This window comes from Eleginops maclovinus, chromosome 12 (genome assembly GCF_036324505.1).
Source record: "Eleginops maclovinus isolate JMC-PN-2008 ecotype Puerto Natales chromosome 12, JC_Emac_rtc_rv5, whole genome shotgun sequence".
NCBI lineage: Eukaryota > Metazoa > Chordata > Actinopteri > Perciformes > Eleginopidae > Eleginops > Eleginops maclovinus.
The window spans coordinates 23,646,792-23,664,084 of NC_086360.1; the positions used below are offsets into that span (position 1 = coordinate 23,646,792).

General features: G+C 38.4%; 2 protein-coding genes across 2 annotated transcripts; both read right to left on the bottom strand.

Moving 5' to 3' along the window:
- Positions 1-393: 393 nt before the first annotated feature.
- Positions 394-7,644, bottom strand: trafd1 (TRAF-type zinc finger domain containing 1). The gene is given in 13 exon segments (XM_063898055.1): positions 394-1,492; positions 1,891-1,948; positions 2,045-2,210; positions 2,213-2,251; positions 2,620-2,758; positions 2,935-3,195; positions 4,186-4,250; positions 4,328-4,624; positions 4,883-5,318; positions 5,411-5,464; positions 6,146-6,281; positions 6,366-6,414; positions 7,241-7,644. Coding segments are annotated over 12 exon segments (1,725 nt in total). The 5' UTR covers positions 6,401-6,414; positions 7,241-7,644; the 3' UTR covers positions 394-1,453.
- A 684-nt stretch (positions 7,645-8,328) lies between these two features.
- Positions 8,329-15,822, bottom strand: mob1a (MOB kinase activator 1A). Its single transcript, XM_063897229.1, has 6 exons — positions 15,650-15,822; positions 13,324-13,490; positions 12,790-12,883; positions 12,061-12,194; positions 11,067-11,230; positions 8,329-10,239 (listed from the first exon to the last, which is right to left on the bottom strand). The coding sequence occupies exons 1-6, from the start codon at positions 15,661-15,663 to the stop codon at positions 10,162-10,164; spliced, it is 651 nt and encodes a 216-aa protein (XP_063753299.1). The 5' UTR covers positions 15,664-15,822; the 3' UTR covers positions 8,329-10,161.
- Between the last annotated feature and the right edge of the window lie 1,471 nt (positions 15,823-17,293).

The following is a 17,293-nucleotide window of genomic DNA, read 5'->3' on the forward strand; positions in this document are numbered from 1 at the left end:
ATGCCTTTATCGTAGACTGTTTTTTTAAAGTAAACTAAACACTGTCTAGACTCAAGTTTACTCCCCTTATTATGCAAACTCATGACTCATTCCCTCGTTATATTGCATCAGTAGCAACAGAAAATCAATTCTGCCATTCGAAATATTCAATGGAGCTTTTTCTGTATAACTAGTTCATTAAGATTCAGATTTTTAAAACTTCCCTCCTACATGTGATCCTAGTGTATGTGGAAAAAGTGTCCACTGGAAATAGCAACATTTTTGGCACCAGATATGATGGAAATTGTTTCTAAAAACTCTATTTCAGCCTCAATTCTATGCAGTTTTGGTTACCTGAAGTGATCTTGACGTATGAAAAGGTGAAAAACAGAATACAAACAGGAGGCATGAACGTCCTCATTAAACATTTAATAGCCTCACAAGACAAAGAGCATGAAGACAGTTGTTCTTAAACAGGATAGTCAGCCGTGTGCCGTGAGTGCCTTCAGTCCAAACAAACACGACGAGGAGAGTTCAATGACTACTTTCTCCTCACTATCTGGGGTTGATGATTAGATGTTAATCAGGAAAACGCTCTGCTATGTCTTTAGATATGATGGCTCAACCGTGTGAGGGACACGGTCGCCTATCTTGTATATATATATATATTGCTAAAGTGGAACCTATGTTACACACAAAGTACATCTCATCAATCTTAAATCCTATTTGGAGGAGCAGCACACAACATTTTTCATACTACTTAAAAAGAGGATTGGACAGGAGACACTGCTTCAGAAGCCATCTCGTCATAACAACACGTATATAGTACTATAGGTATGATTAAAAAAAAATCTAAATATTAATGAAGAGTATTAAAGACACATGTTTAACAGTATAAAAAGACATATGTTACACAGTTGTTGTTTTGTATGGTCAAAGATGCATCAAATCTATTCCTCAAGCCCTTTTTTTTAAACAAAGTAATCTATCAAAGTGCTTCAGGTTACATAAAAGGTACAGAAACCAACAGGAACACTGTGAAGGAGCCTAAAAAGAACTGGCAACCCTGGAGGAAAACTAAAAGTCCTTGTCTGAACTAACAAGCTATTATTAAGTTAGACAAATGCACAGCGACAAAGTCATGTGATCTTCTCAATGTTTCTAACGAGACATGACACGACTTTGCGCGGTAAATCAAAATCAGCACAAATAAAACTGTTTTCATAATTTATATTTTAAGGCTAAAACGTTAGACATACAAACAATTGAGACAAATCTTGAAAAAAAAACATTAATTAACCAAATTAATTACTGAGGCTTTTATAGTAAAACTCATCAAAATATAAACTGCTAGATTGCTCGCACAGGCACTTATCAGATTGGTATATCATTTGTTTTCAGAAGTGTGCAGGAAGATATATGGAAAGCACAGAAGGAGATTTGGTTTTTGGATTTTCTCCACATGTTGCCGCTCTCACTCCTCCTGCTGCTCTTCATTTTGCTTCTTGGGTAGCTGCAAATGGAAAAGAATGGAGGAGACAAACATGTGTTGAGTGGCATGAAAGGGAACATCCACCTTAAGGTAGAGTTTACACTGAGGTGCTTCAATTATTCTTTAAAGCAATCATTTACAACGTTACAAAAAGCTTATTCAAGGAGGATTTTACATATGTTGACTTAAACATTATCATGACAATAAGAGAGATATATTTCTCATATTTTGAAATCACAATAGATCGTTTCTTGATAAATAAGAATGTGTGAAAACATACACTTCTTTACTATATTATACACATTTATGATTGTGAATCAGTACAGGCTGTATACACAGTAATTAACTAGTGTTACAAAAGACAACACAAGTACAAACAAAGCATTATCATCAACCATTTTTAAAGAAATTGGGTTTACCTTGGTCAAGGAATTCCCTCTGTTCCCTCTGCCTTCTTTATTTTCTGGTAGATGAACTCTGGTGGACAAACACATTCAAATCAGAATAACATTCTCTAACGCTATTTGATTGAGAATATCTAACTTGATGAAGTACGACTAAACTTCTTTTTACCCCTTCAGAGATGCAGCAGCAGACCTCTCAGGGTCACTGAAAGAGGACTGAGCTCCTTCTGCTTCCCGGCCTGCCTGAGCTCGGTTTTTCACAGAGGCATCACAGTTGGATGTCTTCCTTTGACTGGGGAGTCCAATGTAGCCTCTTGGCCATTCTCTCTCTGTGGGGCGTCTCTGTCGAATCCAAAGTGGTCTTGCGAGAAGTCAGCTATTTGAGGAACAGGACACAAAATGTGTGTCAATACAATGGTATGACTTGCTTGAAGTGAATATATGTGCACTTTTCTTTTTGTTCAGAGTTTGATTCTCTATGTTTTTTGCACTTATTGAAAGTCGCTTTGGATAAAAGCAACAGCCAAATGAAATGTCATGTAGATAAAAAGAGGAAAAACCTGCAAACACTGATCAATCACTCGACAGAAAACAGCTTAGTAGGTGGTGAGTAGTACATGTTTGTTCACACTATCAGAGAGACAATAGCCTTTATATCATAGTTTGAATGCTTTTAATTAAATGCTTGATTTCGTATCTCTAATCATTCTTTTCTTATTATGACCAATACATAGTATACATTACTTTGGGGATTCATTCTCATTTGAAAATCTGTAGACATCTGGCTAAAGGCGTCATTAGTAGGGTTCTGTGTTTTCTTGGCAGACGCTTTAGTCAGATTGTTCAGCGGATGGGCATTCTGAGGACGCATGTCACATTTGTCCTGGGTACAAAAACACACATTAAAATGGTCATTAGCAATTTCAACATCCATGAACACATATTCAGAAATGATCTTTAAAGTCTGGGTTTTGACTTTGACATGTGTGCATTAAATACAGCAACAACAGGTCAAAACTATTTAGAATATGAGACTGTCTAAATGGATTTCTGACATACCTGATGGTGAAAGACGACCGCCTCCTCCAGAGCGATGCCACAGAACTCACAGGGAATGACCACGTCGCCCTCTAGTGGACTGGCTGGAGGACTGTTGGAGGCGGGGGAGACAGAGCGAGGGAAGGTGGGGATATTTGAAGCCAGGGTGTCGGGGATGTCGTGCATCAGCCCTGAAGCATTCCTGCCCATCCTGTCCTCCGTAGGGGGAGACAGGGGCTGCTTGCTGTAGGACGCAAAGGCGGAGGCGGGGCTGCATCCGGTCTGAAACATGGAGAAGAAAGGTATATCAGAATCAGAATTCCTTTATTAGTCCCGCAGTACAATTGCAAAAATAAATAATTTAGATCTCTATGAAACCTTCATCATGTCCCTAACTAGAACGAGAAGACAGTGGCTTGTTAAAACAGGTAAAGGCTGTAACTGGACTGTGAACATTCTGGAACAACAGATAATAAAAGTCTGCATGTCATGTGATATTCAACTGGATTTGAGCATTTTTCACTGATTAGATTAATGCATACACAGATGTATTCCTCTACTGTTTGACAAAGCAGTAAGATCAAATGAAACTGTAAGTGGTGCAGGTTAAAACATTCAAAAACATACTCAGAGTTCAGTATGCAGAGTGAACGAGTCTGTTAGTCTGGTTATATCTGTGAGTCGGGTTCTGAGTTTGTTCTGGTTTTTGATCCTTTTTGCACATATGATGCACTGGAATTACAAACTTCTTCCCCAACACTACAGATATACACAGACATGAAAATGTTCATATCCATTTACCAGCAGCACATTTGGGTTTTTTGGGGGGGGTTTTAACTCTCTGCCTATAGCTGAGGTATCTTCTGGGCTACAGTTACTACAACAAAACCTGCTTTCCTGAAAGCTACAAGCTTATGTACTAACAACCTTTAGAGACACGAGGACGTGACGCACAGTTGACCATAAAATATATGATAAAAGACATTATTAGAACCAAAGGCCAAAACCTGATATATAAATGTCACATGTGAGTGTTTAGACCACTTCTCAAAGACAGAATTTAATGAAAATGTATTGATTTAGTTCAAATCAATGATTCTGTGAGCACAGCGACCAGTCAGTGAGTAAGTCTTATTCATGCTTTCACTTAAATTCAGTGGATCATTGTCAAAATGTCTGATGTCACTTATTAAGCCCACAAACCCATAAATCCATATTCATGAGTTAACCCAGAGCAACACTGTGTCCAAAAGAATAAATCCCATCTTTTACCTGATGCAGAATGAGGTCCTCTTCAGGAAACAGCTCTTCACAAAACTCACAGGGCAGCATGGTGTCTATGAAGTGAATGGAAAACTGTAAACAAACCGACAACAAGATAACTCAAACTATTCTCATCAGCACTAATATTTACCTGCTTGATCCTGTTCCTGGACTGGGCTTGTGACTGTAGTGAAATTTTGGTAATTGTTGTTTGGCGGACAAAGTGAAGCGTTAACAGAGGGCTTCTCGATCTTGTGGTCCCAGATTCCACTCCACAGATTCCCCTCTACGCCGCCGGACCCCGACTCTCCGTCACTCTGCAGGCTGAGAGCCAGCATGTAGTCCAGGCCGGACGAATCCTCCGCCATTCTGAGCTCACTTTGTGGCCACGCACTGCTGCTGCTGCTGCTGCTGCTGCTGCTATTCAGAAAATCACTCGGCCCGAGCACTACAACACAAAAAATGAAGATATTTCCAATAAATATTTAATATGCAGCTACAAGAAAAGTAATGGAGAAAAACACATCATTTTTTGATAAACTCTTATCTTAAAACACACCTTTCTTTCCATGTTGGTGATAAAAAGTTCATTAGTTCTGATCGGACAAACATCACTTTTAAATTTAATCAAAAAAGGTGATATTTTTAACATAGTGATGTCTTTCCCAATGTTATGTAATAATCAATAGGTCAGTGATGAACTCACAGTGGCTGAATGTATTTCCCGGGACAGTATTCTTCCAGTCACCTGCGCCTTGAGGTCCCCTCGAAGTGTTGTAGACTCTGGGATCAAACGGCCGGGGAAAGGCCTGCTGATCCGCTGCACTGATGTTATTATTCTTTGGGCCTCTCTCTTGGGTTCTCAGGAGGTTTCGGATGGTGTGGGCTTCAAACCAAGCACCCGGAGGCTGTGAATCTACCGGACTGCGACTCGTCCGGCTGTTGTTCCTCTCTTGGGGCGGTGTGAGGCTCCCACATAAGACGGGGTGCACGGCTTGTTCCTTCAACATCACATTGCACTTGCAGATTGCGCAAGGCTCAGTGCGTGCGCCGCAATAATCTTCATGTTCTTTGGACTGACTGAAAACTATCTCCAGTTCACAGAATTGGCAGGGGACCAGCCGCTGGGAACACTCGAAGCTCTGGAAGAAACAGCGATCGTAAAGAAACATCACTTGAGGATTTCAATAAAGATGGATGCATTATCAATGGGTGAAAGGGTCTTCAGAAATACCTGGTGAACATCGAAGTCTTTCTTCTCAATCTTTAAACCACACTTGCATGTAATCTGAAATGAAAGTGAAAATTATTTTAGAGTAAAGTCATCCAGAGCCTGACGTGGCTTTTTAGCTGTTTCCTTTGGAATGAGGGTTTGAGGTTAATCCTGAGTTCAGAATTTGGTCACTGACAAGCTTCTCCACGGAGGCTGCATTAACCAGTTTATAGTGAACAGCAGCAGTAACTGATATCAGAACACCGTTTTTATATTGCAAAGAATGACAAATGACGTTCAATTAGCAACAAAGTACCATGAGGTGTCCAAAAATAATAAATTACTATGAAGGCAGATTAGAAGTGTATCAACACAAAAGAGTTCCTTCCACAGAATTTAGTGTTTTCCTGTCCTGGCTATTATCGCATGGACGCTAAGCAAAGACAGGCAAACGTTTTTAATCATGAGAGATGACAATCAACAGGGATCAAAGGTTATCTTTACCGGTTTCTGGGTTCAACAGATTGAAGTGGAAACAAGTCACTTCTTAACCCTCCAACCCTTTGTGTTTCTGAGTGGTATTATTATTGTTGTTTATACCGCTGTAGCAAAGACATCTGGAGCTTTCAGTTTTCCGCAGATCTATTGAAATCACAGGACGTAGCATTTTTCCAGCAAAACTGTGTACCTGAGAAACAGCACACATCTACTGCTGGAATTAGGAAAATATATCCAGTGGTGATGTTTAAATTGTACCTGAATGTGCTCCTGCTGTTTATGCTCCTGCAGGTCTGACCTGGGCACCGGCTCCTGGCAAACATCACACAGTGCGATGTTTCTTCTGCAGTGGATCTCATGAGTAGTGAAGTTAGCCTCTGGAATGTCATGTTTGCTAAAAAGGGAAAAAAAAAAAATATGAAAACCTGTTTTGAAAGAATCAAATTGATTGATGACAATGAACCTTTCTCATACTTACCAATTGCCACAGAAGTGTGTATTTTCGTCTGCCATGACTTAAACGCAGCCTATAGACAAAGAGTAACTTTCTTTAATAGTGACAAAAACAGCTTGACTTGTCTCTAATAATGTTTACAACAGTTAAGTGTGCATAACTGTAATTTTTAAGAAAGGAAGTATAGATGAAATAACTTTCGTTCCACAAGTTGTCTTTGGATTTCTGCTGACATAAACTTTAGGTTACATTTTAACGAAAAAAACAAAGAGGAATACCCAGCAAACTTTCTACCCCACTACAGTTCAGAGGTAGATATTGTACTTTTACTGCACTAGATTTATTTAAAACCTTTAGTTTGAGTTATTTTGCAGATTGGATTAATGATGTGAAGTATAATTAACACTTAAATCAGACTTTAGTTCCACCTGGAGTAAATTCACAAGCTACCCTGCAGTATACAAAGTCATTCAAACTAGCTGCACCTTTACCAGCTTGGATCTAATGCATTATTATTAATAATCATAATAATAATAATAATAATAATAATAATAATAATAATAATAATAATATTAATAATCATAATAAATACTTTTACGTTTGGTACTTTAATTAATTTTGATGTGTGTTTATCTATGGTCAATACACACCAAGCCAAGTGCATTGTATGTGTAAACCTACTTGGCAATAAACCTGTTTCTGATTCTGATGCGAATACTTTTCTGTTTTTACTTGAGTAACAGGTTGAATGCAGGACCTTTACTTGTAACAGAATATTCCTAAACTATGATACTTCTAATTTTACTTAGGTGCAGCATCTGAGTACTTCTCTCACCTCTGGCCCAATGAATACTCTAATGTAAAGAGGCAGCTTGACAGCTCTCCCTCGGTTTGCTTACCCAGTGTTTCCCGGCAGGTAGCTAACGTTAGCTGACAACGATAACCTGGATTAACAAGGAGATTCCCCGTCAAGGTCGATCAAAGCATCCCGATCCACCTCAATACATTGGACGATGTGTACGGTGTTTGTTGGCTTTAGCTAGCTGCGTAGCTAAACACCAAATATCTCGTTAGCAACCACCACGTAGCGTTATTTCAGCTAAGTAACTTTACCGACCAAGCTAAAAAGCTAATGTGCCGCCCGGTCGAAGCAAAGCGAGGACAGTCGTTATGATGTAACCGTGTGTCAATTATTTCACCTCTGCAGAACATGAAACCAAAAACAATCCCGACGTATAAGCTAACTATTTGATGATATCTTGGAAACAGTTCGTTATTTCCTCCTTGGTCTGTTGACAAAGAGTAACTTGAACCCCGCGTCGAGCCTCTAAGGCTGCATACGTATACATGAATTCCGCCTTCTTTAACAGGGGCATAACCAAACCAAACTCTAACAAAATAATGGATACTATTTGCACTTAGACTAAGCCCTATAAAGTGGTGATCTAAGTATGTGAGGATCCTACATATTACAGAGGTTAATGATTGTCGCTCACTGTCAGTCAAAACTCAGGGCAAACGTATACAATGTCTCAACGGGCTTGATTTTGATTGGTGAGTAAATATCGTGTGTTCGTGAAAACTTGTGAATTCCCTTTCATTTTCTATCGGATATTTGGAAAAACATACTTTAAAATAAACATAATGATGAAAGTGTTAGTGATATATACATTAATGACCTTTTAGCAACCGTTTTATAAAACAAGTACCCCGAATCAGTATGTTTGTTTTGACTTCCTGTCTGCTGAGGAAGTGGGTGTCTGAGTGTTTGTATTTGTTTTTAATGAAGAGTTTATCATGTATTCTAGCCTCACAGAAGTTGTCTGAGTGGTAGTGAAAAAGATCCCATTTTGATATTTCTTTATCCAATGCACAGTTGACTTATTTGGTTCGTTACGCTGTTACACAAGGATTGTAATCAAAGTTACAGTCCGCTTAGACTTCCACACATTCAATCAGCATACACAGAATTGAAATTATCACAATATTGTCCTTACAGTGTTTATTGAGCTTTTCATATTCCAATACTGTGTCAAATCAGACATTTACATTGTTATAAGGCACAGTTTTGTTCAGAAAAAAAACACTGATTTTATTTACAGCAAATGTTCAGATGCAGCACACATCCTACAACTCCTGCCAGTCAAAAGGACCCCCCAATAATTGGACCATTTTTGTAAATATATAAAACTTTTAATTCATTTCAAAGCCCTTGTTCTTTATTTGAAAATGCAATATTTATTTTACAATTTAATATGAAATGTAACTCTATGCCATATGTTTAAAAACTAAATAGTGAGAAAAACCTAAACATTTCAAAAACATGTGGCTACATCGAAAGACAGGACTAGTTATATATCCAAATATGATCTCAGAGATAACTCGGGCTGGTCAAATATATTGATATGCTTATAGAATGATGAATTAAATGGGTGCTGGCTTTGTCTTTCTTTACCAAGCAGCTAAAGGACCTAAACATGGATACATCGCAGTTATAGCATAACAACTTGTCTTTTCACATTGCTGAAAGGCTTTCAACATCTTAAAAAGTATAACAGCACAAAATGAACAAATGAATGGTTCCTGTGGATGCATCAAGTTATAAGACAGCTCTTAATAAATGATTGTCTGAAATTAATTGATGTCCAATCAGGAAGAATGTTATGGGTCGATGTCCTTGCTCAAAGTTTGCCAAACAATTTATAGGAATACTTTCTGCATTTGTTTGTGAAATGATGGCATATTAAACAGCCCTGCTGTTGTAGCCAGAGTTAAGAGGAGTCAATGACCATGATACATGCACAAAGACAGAGAAAGACATCTGTGGAAAAACTACATATACCTTAGGTCACTTTTCTTGATCATGCACAGGGGCATTATTGCTTTATTTTACAATCTAGGGGGGAATTATTTAGTGAGAAAAAAAACAGTACCAGAATTGAAAAATCAAATATGCAGAGTTCTACACATTTTCGGCACCACAAAAACAAACTAAAAGTAAACCAAAACATTCACATTAGACTATTTTATGCTCTTGACAGGATGATTTAAGAAAACAGCCCGGAAATGGGCAAAACACAATATTGCGCTTCCAAATTGAAACGGCTATAATGCAGTCCATGGTGGTGGTTTTTTTTCATGGTGAGGTCTCGTATCGTCTGATCAGCGCTTCTCTTCACATGTAACTGTGTCAAAGAGCGACCGCCTTGTGACAGAGACCTACATAATATATTCTGGTGCTTTTTGAGCCTGTCTTTATATTGAAAATACATGATACATAACTGTCAGGCTGTGTTCATCAGAGACCGGTTTCATGTCACTATTTTCCTTGCCATCTTTCCTCTCCATAGTACACTGATGATAGACATCTACATAATACAGGGATATTTGGTCAGTCTCTGTAATAACTATAGCTCAAAGTTACCAAACAAAGAAAATGGCCTATCAATAACTAGAAAGTATTCTGACAATTAAAACACTGTTAACCCTCTTCTGAAGAAGCTGGTTTTCACTTTATCTTCCAAATGTCCTTGGTCCAATATAAAATTCAGTAGGTTGCTCTCAGAGTGGTTAACCACAGTCCTGTAAAAAAATATTCTTACTACACTACACTATGCAGAGTGGCAACATGGAAGAAAGGGGCTCAAAGACAGCGTATTAAACCACAGAGGGGAATAAAAGGAGAAGTACAGTACATACGTTGATGAAGGAAGAAGGCACAGATTGTAAGAGTTGAGACTAGAAGTCATAGAGGTAGCAGAAGTCACAGAAAGGGACAAAGGAGGAAAAAGAAAGGGTTTTAAAAATGGATGAAATCTGTCTATCTGTCCTTGGATCCAAGCTTCTCGATCAAGTCCTGCAGTGGAGCGAGCTCTCGCCTGTCGATGAGGTTGAACTCCTACAAGAACAAAATAAATATCAGATTAGTTCACGTTAAAAAGAGTTCACATAACCTGTTTAAGCTGCCCATCCATGATCTATCTAGTGCTATAATCATCCTTAATAAGTGCAAAAGAAGAAGAAGCATTGACATGTTTGGGGGACAAATGCAATGCCTTACAATTACTGTAGATAACTTATAATATTTTAGTTCAACTACGCACAACTAAAAGGATTCATCCCACCACATATGCAAACACCCTTCGCCATGTCATCTTTTCAAGCAGCTGTTTTAGACCTATCATCGGGTAAATAGCTTATTTTATCCATTTGTTCAAGTAACCAAGGAATCCCTAAAGCATAAATCTGTCTTTGGCAGTAAAGCTCCATGCTGACTCCGTTCCAACATGACAGCACTGTTGCAGATACGAATGCTTGCATAATAATTGACATCTGGGGAAGACCAGACTAGGCGTTGCAGGGCGTTGGATAAAATGGATGAAACAAGATATTATGCACAGCTACATCCCATTAAGAGGTCTTGTTATTTTGTTCTGAGCAAAGAGGGAGAGCAGCTCTTTCATTGGAGTGTATGATAAATGTTGAAGCCTTAATAAATGTAGTGTTGCTTGCAAATGTTGTTAGTCGTGCCTAGTTATGCAAAAATATGATTTAACTCCATTCACATATGAGCCGTATTACAGAACTGTTACTAGGTCCTAAGTCAGAACAAGTTTTATGGTAAAATGACTCAGGACTCCAATTCAAACATGTAACAACATGTCAAATGGGCAGATCCTATGTGGATTACGGGGCTTTAGAAAGAAAGCAGTGATATAATCTCACCTGAACAAAAAAAATGAAGTGCTTGAAGGAGGTGTTGAGGTGGGCCTCCTCCTGCAGCTGCATCACAGAGTCAAAATGTTGGTGGTAGATGTGAGCATAAACCCTGAACAGACGCTTCAGGATGGTTTTGGCCACAGACATGAAGTTCTTGGGGAAGGGAACTCCTGTGGGACAGAGCACAGTGGAAAATGCTGATGTCAAGAAAAGAGCGTGTGTTGTAATAAAAAATGAGCATGTGTATAGACAGAATTAGAAAAGGGTCTGCAGAGGGAGGAGATACAGACAGTATTTCCCCATTTGGTTACATTTCCTCTGTACGGCTCCTCTTTTACTCGTTATACTGAATATTACATTTTGTTCAACAACTTTCCAATCTAATATTTAACATTCACATGATTACTGCACTGTTCATTTGATTTAATTGCGGTCTTATTATACCCCAAAATTAGCAATCTGATGCAAACATTTTGTCCGCTATATGAAGTGTACGACACATGAACTGCCGTCATCTTCACTTCTTGTTTGTTTTGGGGCCTCAGTCTGCTCTGAAGCATGTGAGGCACATGATCATCTGGACTGAAGTCAGGTGACTGGCTTTGACAGTCAACAATACAAACCTTTTTTCCCCCCCCATCGGTTGCCTTGTCTTTAAGTTCAAGACCATTGTCCTGCTGCTTGGGCTGAACTGAAAAGTTTGAAGCTTCATAACATCAACAATAATGTCTTATCCTATTGCTGCAAAATCTATTGCTTCGCATAATTATCTCCAACCTGTGTGATCAAAACATGTCCAATAATTTCACAGCATGGTCGGGTCCACACGTAAAGATATTATGCAGATAGGTGTACCCATTTCAAATGTCAAAAACATTGAGATTTATGGGATACGGATGTATGCAATAACTTGCTGCTGGGGAAACAATGTGCGCTAAACATGGTCGTTGGTGTTCCCTAACTGCTGCAAAATGAAAATACCTAGTTCATCATAACTCACCAATCTTGGAAGGGAAAAGTGTCTCATCATCCAGTTGGTCCTGCACCCAGGTCATCAGGTAGTCGATGTATTTGGGAGCGGAGCATTTGATGGGCTTCTTAATATTGGTGCCATCAGCCCAGTGATACTCATACCTACAGAGGAACACATCGCCACCTCTTGTTATATTCACTTATTTCACTAAAGCAAACTTGAATACAGGACTTTAAGCTCTTTGTTTAACATGCACTTTTTCTGCCTTTCTGTCAAGACATAACATCATTTAGAGGTGAGATAAAAAAAGAGCAAGACAGGGGAAATACAAAAGTAGCAACAATCATATTCTTGATGGCGGCTATGTCAACAGGAAGTGAACCACCATCTCTTCCTCCTGATTACAGGCTGAACGCAGACAGTCTTGGCAGGAGAGGGGATAGAGGAAGTTCCACATCTAGACTCTAACCAAACAGCCTCTATAAGGGACCACATGCAAAGTTTAATTCCTGTTTTCCTCTTCTGACATTTACATGATGCATTTTAATTTCATACACTTTAGCTCCCGCAGCCACTCAAAATCAGAATCCTTAGTTGGGTTTTCTTTGGTGTGCATGAAACATCCTTTCCCGATTCTGGATGAAATAAGGTTTTACCAATTGATCTTTATGATGAAGGTGATTTTGACCTTAATTTGACACTAAAAAGAATGCTACTGAATGGATGCATGCAGAAAAGGACAGTGTCGGCTGTTACCTTGGTCCTGCAGACATCACAGAGCAGCTGGTCTCTGTGCAGAACTCAGTGATGGTGCCGTAGAGCATGTTGATCTGGTTGAAGAAATCCACCGCTGAAAGAAAGGGTTAATAGTAATAATAAGTTAAACAACTAAATACTGTCACCTTATAAACATACAGTGGTTTTCTGTAGTCTTTTTATTACAGTTTTTGACCTGAATTTCTATATTATATTCATTTAAATCAATCTTACTAACACACAGCAATTCAAAATCCACCAATTGTAACTATACTTACTGTTTTACAACCGTTTACATGTTTGTATATGTATATACAGTACATGTAATTATCATTCAGCACATAGGTTCACCTTCCTGTTTCCACGAATATGATCTTCCTTTACTTTTGTATATTTAATGAGCATTGTTGGACTGAACCTGAAACCTAAGATTTTAGTTGCCAATGACTCCGATTCTGTTTTGCATGTGATAGATAAAAAACTAAAACTTGTATCTATCTTTGTTTTATAAATAGCTTGCATGTAACAACTCACTGTTGACAGCAATCCACTCATTGAGATCCTCTCCCTCAGGCAGCATGACAGCCTGCCTCAGGTTCCCACTGCCCAGTGTGGCCTCAGCATGTTTCAGCAGCTCGTACTGGTGGGAGCCCTCTGGGATGTTCTTCTTCGGCTTGAAAGTCTTGGATGAGCGACTGCCACTGCAAAGAAAAACCAAGTGGAGCTGAGCAATGGTCATGTGACACGTTTAAAAGGCTTGTGGAGGAGTAGCTGTTCCTCTTGGGCCTCCACATGTGAGGATCCTTCCTGTGTAGTTTGAGCAATCAGCACAGGGAGAAGGCTCTGACAAAATGGCCTTTTACTGAATGCTAAGTTAAGACACTCTTGCTTTTAAGTTGTCTTGACTAATGTAACGCTCTTTAAATTGGCAGACCAAACACAGACATGTCATGTGAAAACTACAGACCGTGCAGAATGCTGCTGCCAGAGTTTTAACAAAGACTATAATGAGAGGTTAAACCACTTCTGTGTTGTGCTTCCTACAATGGCTCCCTGTATATGTAAGAACTGTTTTTATCTTAGTTTCAAAAGGCAGTGACTGAACACAACCCCTTTTGTATCATATATCATCCAGCGTTTTGATCCTCTGTGAGCATCCACAGCCTCTCTTTTCAACTGTTTGCAAGGAGGCCACAACATTTTTGGAGATGCTACTTCTTTTGCCACAGTGCCAAAAAAACGTAGAACACTTTGCCTTTAATTACTGCCTGTCTGAGTCTTTTTAATATGACCTGTTACACGCAACTGTATGTTTTATCTCTCAAATATAAGCTAAAAGGAACACTCATGTTCTCCATTTCCCTTTCTGTGTTTTAAAACGTGTGTCTTTTGGTGCTTTGTAAAGCCCTTTGTGTTGTATTCTGTCAATGAAAAGTGATATATAAATACAGTTGCTTGATTAATGAATCAAATGAATGTGTCATGTGAATGTGTCTTTAGTTCTATCGCTGTTCTACTTGTGTTCAGAGTGACAGAAGCATGACTGTCCTGAATGTGTCATTTAAATTAGGTGACAGTGATTATTTCCTACTTGGTGCCACAGACAGGAAATGTGAAAGCGACACTTTAAATAACGAGACTCTAAACCACATTACTCAATGCGTAGCAAACTCCCAACGAGGTCAGGACTGCAAGTCGGTGAATGGTGACTGAACGTGTCTTGTCGTACCCTGAGGTGGGAAGTAACATGCATATTCATACGTACATTTACTCATCTCTAAAAATGGAACTAGTGGACTAACTCTTTAAGTCAAATTATTTAAATATTTTCTAAAAAGTCAATCAGAACTGTTTCTCTACAATAGTCAAATGTTCCGTGATGCAACAATATTATCTAGAATTGTCACATGTATAAATATACTTAAATACAAACATAAAGGCCATTTTTCTGTATGATGATTACTTGACCTTAGTGAAATGATTAACTCAAGTAAAGTTTAAAAAGTATTGGCATCAAAATATACTTAAAGTACTAAAAGTAAAAGTACTCATTATGCAGATTTCAGAATAATATCATAGTTTTGATTATAATTATTGATGCAATAATGTGTCAAAGCTGGTAAAGGTGCCTCTAACACTCCTTTGTATAATGCAGGTTATCTGGTGAAAGTAACTCTAGGTGTAACTAAAGTCTGATTTAAGGGTTGATTATATTTCACAATTTTAACCCAAATGTGCAAATTAACTGAATATATTAAATAAATATAGTGGAGTAAAAGTTCAACGGTTTACCTCTGGATTGTATTAGAGTAGAAGTACAAAGTAGCTAAACATTGAAATACTCAAGTAAAGAACAGGTCTGTCAAAATTGTACTCAAGTACAGTACTTCAGTAATTGTACTTAGTTAGCCTACTTTACAACACTGGTAAACATCAAGAGACTTAATCACATTACTCGACGTTTAGCAACCTCCCAACGATGTCAGGTCTGTGCATGGGTGAATAATAAGTCAACACACCTTGCCGTAGCCTAATTCACTGGAAAAGAGATAATATTTGCTAAGTGCGCTAAGCTAGCGTCAACCGTCACGCTAGCCAAGTTAACAGACGTTTGATAAAAAGTTGATGAGTGCTGGAAACACACACATAAACACAGATGACAAATGATCTAATAGGGGTTGTATTATAAGTTATTTTTAAATGCGTTTTAAGTTAACCTAAACGTGTTATGCGTACTCAAGTTAGCAGTTGTTGTCTGTAACGGTGTCTCACTTTGACGCCAGTTACTTCCCCTGATGGAACTTCGTAGCTAACATTAACCGCAACGTAACTAAGCACAATATCTGCTCATTGTACTTACAACAAGAAGCTCATCTTGGCGAAGCGGTCGTCGAAGAGCCTCGATAACAACCCTGGTTTAGTAAACAGGTATTAGTTTTACAATCACACAGAGGGAAGCACTTGTCAACGATGCCTGCTAACAGTGAGGCTAACGTGAACTGCACCCTCTGTGGCTCTTCCTCTATCTCTGTAGCTGCCGGCCGGCAGACTGGCGCCCCCTAGCGGCTGCATCTGGCTATTACCACTCTCCAAATAGATTATAACTGTGTCTAGAAGATGAAGGAAGTAGTATAGCAGAATCAGAATCAGAATATCTTTAATCGTCCCACAGAGGGGACATTTTCATTTTTACGGCAGAAAGAGCCAAAGACAGCTTAATATTACACCAATATACTAAACAAATATATATACAAGAATCACACAATTGCAAAATACACACAAATAAAAGTATAGCAGCCTACGGTGGTGTATTGCTATCACACTAAAAAAAAAAATAAGGCTCAGTATCAAGTAATTACGTGAAAGTTTCTTGTTATAACAAGATCTTTTTCACGTTTAAACAAGATAAGTATCATGTTATTACATGAAATTATCACGTTATTTCATGATAATTATAATTTCACGTTATAACATGACAATATCATGTTATTTCAAGATATGATATGAATCACGTTATTACATAAAACTGTCATGTTATTTCAAGATAATGACATGGACGAAACAGCGTTCGCTTCAAAGAAATAGCCTATAAAGGAAGTAAAACGGCCCGACGCGCAACCGAATTGCCCGAGATGGATGTTTCTGATAATATATGCTTTTATTTCCTACTTGGCCTGAGACACTGGGAGATATTGGCATTTCTTAGGATGGACGGAATTATAATAAGCATGCCAACGCTAAGGAGGCGACTGAAGTTCTTGGGGTTGTTCAGGAGGAAAGCCCAGTCAGACTTGGTGGATTTCTTATCTCAGAATAACGTGATAGTTGCATATCTTGTAAAAACGTGAAAATATCATATCTTGAAATGACGTGATATTTTCATGTAATAACATGATACTTATCTTGTTTAAACGTGAAAAAGATCTTGTTATAACAAGAAACTTTCACGTAATTACTTGATACTGAGCCTTATTTTTTTTTTTTGTGTGATAGCAATACACCACCGTAGCAGCCAGATATGTATTGCACAGTATTTAACACAGGACAAAGCTGGCCTTCTTTATCAGTCTGTTCAGTCTCTTCCTGTCAGCAGCCGAGATGCTGCAGCCCCAGCAGGCCACCCCATAGAAGATGGCTGATGCCACCACAGAGTCAAAGAAAGTCTGAAGGAGTGCCCCCTGCACCCCAAAAGACCTCAGTCTCCTCAGCAGAAGTTACAAATGAACAGTGGTGTAAAGTGACCAAGTAGTACTTTTACTCAAGTATTACACTTAAGTACAATTCTGAGGTATTTGTACTTTACTTGAGTATTTCCATTCAATGCAACTTTATACTTTTATACTCCACTACATTTAAAAGGGAAATAATGTAATTTTACTCCACTACATTTATTTAACAGATGTTGCTACTTTCAACAAAACGCATCTCCAAAAATTAAACTATTAGACTTATTCTTTAAGGTAAATAGTGTACTTTTACTCCACTACATTTACGTAATGCCTTA